The sequence below is a fragment of the Aplysia californica genome, unplaced genomic scaffold (assembly GCF_000002075.1).
Source record: "Aplysia californica isolate F4 #8 unplaced genomic scaffold, AplCal3.0 scaffold00280, whole genome shotgun sequence".
NCBI lineage: Eukaryota > Metazoa > Mollusca > Gastropoda > Aplysiida > Aplysiidae > Aplysia > Aplysia californica.
In genome coordinates, this window is record NW_004797550.1 from 782011 (window position 1) to 788647 (window position 6637).

The window sequence follows — 6637 nt, forward strand, 5'->3', positions numbered from 1 at the left end:
TTAAAAAAAAAAAAAAAAAAAGACACGACGTGCACTCGCTATGTAAAAATAGGAAACCTGTGTGCTGACAATTGATATCTTATCAATGACGCTGTCCCATGTAGATGAAGTCTAGAACCAGATACTGCACACTGTAGCCTACTAAACACACAGCCACATACACATTGAAAAAAAATAGCCCACGACAATTCAAAAGTTTTTCTCTTCTCTTCTCTTCTCTGCTCTCAGAACACTGCTCTTTAGAGAACTGTGTCAAATGCTAGTTATAGAAATTTGAGTCTAGCTGGGGTGAAGGCGGAAAAGAGGAAAGGGGAATAGGGGGAAAGGGAAAAGGGGCGGGGGAGGAGGAGGGTGTCTTGTTTTAGGCCCAGACCCTGACAGCCGAACGGGGCGCTTCCCTCTCCTCGTTAAAATTCCCTCTATAACATTACTGGGCGGAACGAAGGATCGCCGGTCCAGGGTCCTGGCCAAGTAAGGTAACTCCGGGAAATAGGTGACAAAGAGAACACAAAACAGAACCGTGGATGGCTTAAAACTCAATAGTAATAATTATTCTAACAATAGAAGTACAAGCAGTAATAAGAGACAGGTTGAATGATGAAGTAACTGATGAAATTAGGTAAAATAATAATGTATTAGTACTGCAGACTAGTCCTTCTTTTGTAAGTAACAGAGAGGCCAATTGGCAATTAGAAGCCGTCTTTTTAGCTCTCTGGTCAAAAGCTGAATTCGCCCTGAGGCTGACGTTACCGCCGGGTGGGCGCTGTTCGGAAAGGCCTCGCACCCCACGCAGAGAAGTTTCACATTGTGACAGGGGCGATTTACATAGGAGCCGGCGTGATAAACAAAGATGACGGAACGAGTCTGTGTAGTGCAACAATACACCAGAGAACCACTATTGTCTCTTAGAGCGCCCTCAAGTAAGCCGAATGCTTTTTGACCGTTGATTAGATATGAATGTGTATTTACTTGAAACAAAATAACAATTATCGTCAGCAATCAATCTCTTGTCCAATGTACAGCCGACAAAAACTGACCGGCGCCGCCGGTCTTGCCCAGTGAAAGAACTGTGTCTGTACACCTCCCATCGATATCCTAAGGATACCAGAGGAAGGAAAAGGTAAAAAGTACAGTGAACATCCTTAAACCCTTTTACGTGTCTATTTTCAGGAGAAAATGGACGAGGAACTCAGAAAGCAAGGTATCACATGTGACTTCACTTTCGAAGATGTGGCAGATGACTTAGGTAAAGTATCCTGTGCGTGCGTGTGTTTCTGTGTATGAGTGTGTGTGTGTGTGTGTGTGTGTGTGTGTGTGTGTGTTTCTGTGTAAGGGTGTGTGTGTGTGTTTGTGTGTGTATATATGTATGTGTTTGTGAGCGTGTGGGGGAGGGGGTGGGGGTGTACGTGTGTACGTGTGTCTCTGTGTCTGTGCGTCTGTGTGTGTGTATATTTATGTGTTTGTGCATGTCTGTGTGCGTGTCTGTGAGTGTCACTGTATGTGTTTATCAGTGTATATCTGTGTATGTGTGTGTGTCTGTGGGTGTGAATGTGGCTGTGCGTGTGTAACTGCGCGTGTGTGTCTATGTGTGTGTGTGTGTGTGTGTGTGTGTGTGTGTGTGTGTGTGTGTGTGTGTGTGTCTGTGTGTAAATATGTAAATCTGTTTGTCTGCCTGTCTGTCTGTCTGTCTATCTGTCTGTCTGTCTGTCTGTCTGTCTGTCTGTCTGTTTGTCTGTCTGTCTGTCTGTCTGTCTGTCTGTCTGTCTGTCTGTCTGTCTGTGAGTGTACCTGAATGTGTCTGTGTTTTTATGTGTCTGTGTGTGTCTGCCTGTGTGTGTATGTGTCTGTGCGTGTTTGCTTTGAGCCTGTTTGTGTTTGTGTGTTTGTATTTGTGTGTGGTGTGTACCAGTCAAACTCTTCTGTGTTAAAGCTCAAATCTGTTTTTCTTTTTTACTTCTCAGCTCGTGGCAGCGCAACGGGTAAGTCACTTTGTGTGTACATTAATAATATAATATACGTATTATACACCCATACTAATATATAGTGAAACACACATATTATATAGAACAGATTTTTAGGTCCAGAATGTTTTCTTATACATGTGCAAGTTCTTTGTTTTAAAAAAACACAAATGTGGAAATTCACACATTACGAAATTATTTCTTTGTCCGACCTATTTTGCTACGTGCATGTTACACTAAAATGTAAAACAAAAATTATGTATGAGTCATTGTGGTAAGGCATGACATATCCTGCAACTCAGGCAGGCAAAATCAACAAAACTTAAATGGCAAACGTGTTTTATTGCAGAAAGGCCCGAGAAGCAACGATCGACTACTTAAAAATCTACAAAAAAGAAGAGGAAATTAATAAAATAAATAATAAAATTGATAAATAAATTACACTTTTATTTGTCTCTGAAGGGCACTTTGGTTTACAGTGGCCAACATACATACATACATAAATACATAATTGTAAATACGTACATATACATACATAAATACATGCACAAATACACACATAAATGCACAATCTTACATAAATATAGAACAGTTTACAACCATGCCATTGTCGGTCGCCACTGTGCAGCGCTCTGTATTTTGAGCTAAGGTTGTCGTGTCTTGCTCAAGGACAAACCCCAGTAACCACCCACCCAATCCTTGTGCCACCGCTTGGCATTCCTAGAATTGAAACTCACTACTTTATCAGCCACTGGAGACCCTAAGTGTGCGGTTTTATCCCCCCACGCAACTCTGTTACGTTATTTGGGGGGGGGTTTGGGGGGGGGGGGGGGGGGGGGTGGTTTCTGGAGTGTGAGATTTTTAAAGATATAATGTTTGTTAACACGCATGCAAAAAAACAATCAATTTCCATGAGCGACAAGTGCGGTATTCATTACGTAAGACATGTCAACAAAATCCAATATGGCCGCTGTATCCAAGGAAACAAACTTTTTTCTCTCAAATTTGATAGCGGATTTTAAAACTCCTTACTATGCTTGTTATATGTTTGAAATGTGGTAAAATTCGGTCTAGTAATAAGCGAGATAGCCTTCAGGTGTAGCCCCCCCTTAAGAGACAGTACCTCTGAATATCCATCTGCGAATCTCCGATTAAGACACGTCTGTCAAAAGGGCTGGGAGTCTTGAAATTGAAAACGGGGAGAGGGGGATTTGAACAGGGTTTGTGGGTTGTTGTTTTTTTCACAGTGGCAAAACCCCATGACATTATTCACTCGCATACTGGTTACGGAAATTTGCACCAGGTTTTAGGTCTCGATTTCTAGACTCTATGGTACGGTGAGAAATTCGTAGCACAACTTTTGTCCAATATTTCCTAAACTATAGAACAGACTCTCCAGCTTTTGCACAATGACTTATATCAATTTTTGTAAACACCTGCTAGCTGTATTCTAGAAAATTCCTCAACGTATGCTAATAAAAAACCAACTAAGTACGTGGTTTCTACCAATTTCAAACGGTTTACAGCTGGTGCAATATCGCTTTTAAAGCAAGTCTGTCATTTTTTTTTCTAATCGCGACATTATATTTTTTGAACGCATGTTTTGAGAACCTTTATCGCAAAAATATTCTCACTATAAAATTAATTTCTTGTAACAAGTGTTGCCACTAAAATGTCCCATTGGTGAGCGGTGACGTAGGCAATATGCATATGTATGCAAAATGTGTGTGAGAAGCATGAAGTTCTGTGAACAATCCCATTTTTCGTGTAATGGAGATTTAATTTATAGTGTTTTATATAAATCTATGAAGAAAACCTTTTTAATCTAGCCTCATTTTTGTGGAAAAATATGATTACTTACTTACTTGTCTTGGGCAACAACGTCATTGCACACCGGACAGGTCCATAAGTGCTCAGTTCCTCTCAGCACTAGAGCCATCAAGGTATCCATACTGATTGTTCATGTGGCTGTTTGAGTATGGCGACGTCTTTCCTTTCCATTTAATCGTTCCTTTCTTCCTTCGCCTCTCTCTATCCCCATTTCCCGCAGCCTGATGATTGCGTGGTGTTCTGCTGTAAATATCATATGATTAAGTTATGATAAATTGATACAAACCGGTAGTGCAAAGTATGAGGTACATTGATTCGCCCTATGAAGAGATATTTGAGGATAAGCTACTTCACCATTTTTTGACCGCACTATAATAGTGGTACCGATGATGATGGTATCAAGAAATCCCAATACGAATGACCTCATGAGATACATCGTGTGCCGTTCGCGCATTTGATTATGTATTTTTATGTGTTTGTGAATTAGCTTGAAAGCAAGTAGGTACAAAAGTAAAAATTAACAAATCGCATCTTTATTGATCCCAGAAGGGCAATTTGGTTTACAATGGCAAACATACATACATGATACACAAAGGAGTAGTTATAAATACATATAAACATAAATACATACACATAATATACACACATAAATACATATTGTTGCACCAATATAGAACAATTTCACAACCATGTCATTGCTGGTAGCCACTGAGCAGGGCCCCGCTGTTTTTTTTTAGCTAGGGTTGTCGTGACCACCAATCTGATCCCCGTGTCACCGACACCTGCTTGACTTTACTCTTGAGTCGAAACTCACGACTCACTTACCCATTGTCCAATTGTAAGGTCCTAGCTTGGAATTTTTAAAAAAGGCTATGACCAAACGTATGTCTCACGACACACGTCCATTGGCTGCCTCAGGGTCGCCAAAAACAACATGTAAGCCTGTTCTTGTTATTTATTTGCTACAGCGAGACCTACACAAAAACAAAGAGACCGTACTCAACACTAAAAGTGTAACAACCGACATAAAAACTTACTTAAGAGCTTTGAATGACAGAAAAATTGGTCTGCTTTTCAGCTTCTTGGATGACAACCAGGCTTAGCTAGAATGTACTCGGTATAAAATTGCTTGTAAAAACGCAGAGCCGGGTTGTAAAGACATTTTTTGTGTTGGTAAGTACAACTAAACATGCGCTAAAAAAAATCAATTTTCAACTCCTTGAGTGTAACGACCAACACATCAGCTTTTTAAGGAAATTTGGATAACAAAAAAGGGAGCTGCTTCCAGTTTTTCAAATCACAACCAGGCTTGGCTATAGTCTAGTCAGTACAATTTTTAGACCTAGGTTATGGAAGAAATAAATCATTTATTAGTTGTTACAAGTAGACCTACACAAAAATAAACAAATTGTATCCAATACTGAAAGTGTAACGACCGACATAACATCTACATGTAAAGAAATTTGAATGAGAAAAGAAAATGAAAATAGACAATTTCCAGTATTTCATAACGCAACTAAGATTGAATTTCGTCTAGTCAGTACAAACATGTTTGTACAATAGCTCATCCTTGTCGTAAAACAAAACTTTTGTTGGCTGTTACAACTACTGTACATGACACAAATATCAACAGGTTGTGCCCAATTCCAAAAGTGTAACAAGCGACATAAATACTCGCTACGGAGATTTTAATTACAAAAAAATAAGGCTGTTTCAGCTTCTTTGACAGCAACTAGGCTTGTCTAGAATCTAGACAGCCTGAATTTATTTATAAAAATACAGACCCTGGTTGTGAAAAAAATTAATCTGTTGGTTGTTAGTAATGTTAGCATGTAGCAACCGACACACGTTGTAACAGAAAACTAAGGAATTTTGATGATAAACAAGAAAGGCTATTTCCAGCTTTTTAAACCACAACTAGGATTGGCTAGAGTCTAGTCAGTAAAATGTTGCTTGTAAAATTACAGACGCAGGTATAAAAGAAAAACATCTGTTGGTTGTTAACCAGATATACAATTGAATATATTAGTCTTCAACATAATAACGATTAACAATATCTTCAACATGATAATGCATTATAATCTCTTCAACATAATAATGTATGATAATCTCTTCAACATAAAAACGTATATTTATGTCTTCAACATGATAATGTGCAATACTGTCTCCAATATAATAATGTATAATAATGTCTTCTTTTTTTAAACGGTGAGATGGTATAGGTTTAACGCCACTATCAACACTGTTAGGTTATTTACGAGGTGGGACCTACGAGTTTAACGTCCGTCTCCGAAAGTACCGAGTCAAGTGGGAAATTCGTGTAGTAAAGTGTCTCTCCCAAGGACACAACGTCGGACCGAGCTGAGGCTCGAACCGATAAACCCGCAATCTCATGACTACGAGTCCGGCAACCTAACCACTAGGCTACCGACGCCACTAACGTGATAATGTAGGCCTATAATAATGTCTTCAACGTGATAACGTATAATAATGTCTTCAACGTGATAACGTATAATAATGTCTTCAACATGATAAGAATGTCTATATATAAAATAAAGTCTTCAACGTGATAACGTATAATAATGTCATCAACATAATAATGTCTTCAACGTGATAACGTATATATTATGTTTTCAACGTGGTAAGGTATAATAATGTCTTCAACAGGATAATACACATGCATATAGCGATTACTTACCTGTAATAATGTAATCTTTGCTATATTTTCAGTGACGAGTCCTTTGAGCAAACTGATGTGGGGTCTGGTGTCCATGGTGGTCGTGCTGTTGCGTCGAGGAACGTTCTAGACCACCGCATGACCCGGCTGGATGTGTGTGTGTGTGGGG

General features: G+C 39.2%; 1 protein-coding gene across 1 annotated transcript in view; it reads left to right on the forward strand.

Annotated features, from left to right (window-relative positions):
- LOC101847591 overlaps positions 1 to 6637 on the forward strand; it is a gene marked incomplete in the record, with an annotated part of 20273 nt that extends 13636 nt beyond the window's left edge. Inside the window, 3 exon segments of the mRNA XM_013084244.2 lie at positions 1171 to 1246; positions 1962 to 1979; positions 6522 to 6637. Coding sequence (XP_012939698.1) covers positions 1171 to 1246; positions 1962 to 1979; positions 6522 to 6598 — 171 coding nt within the window.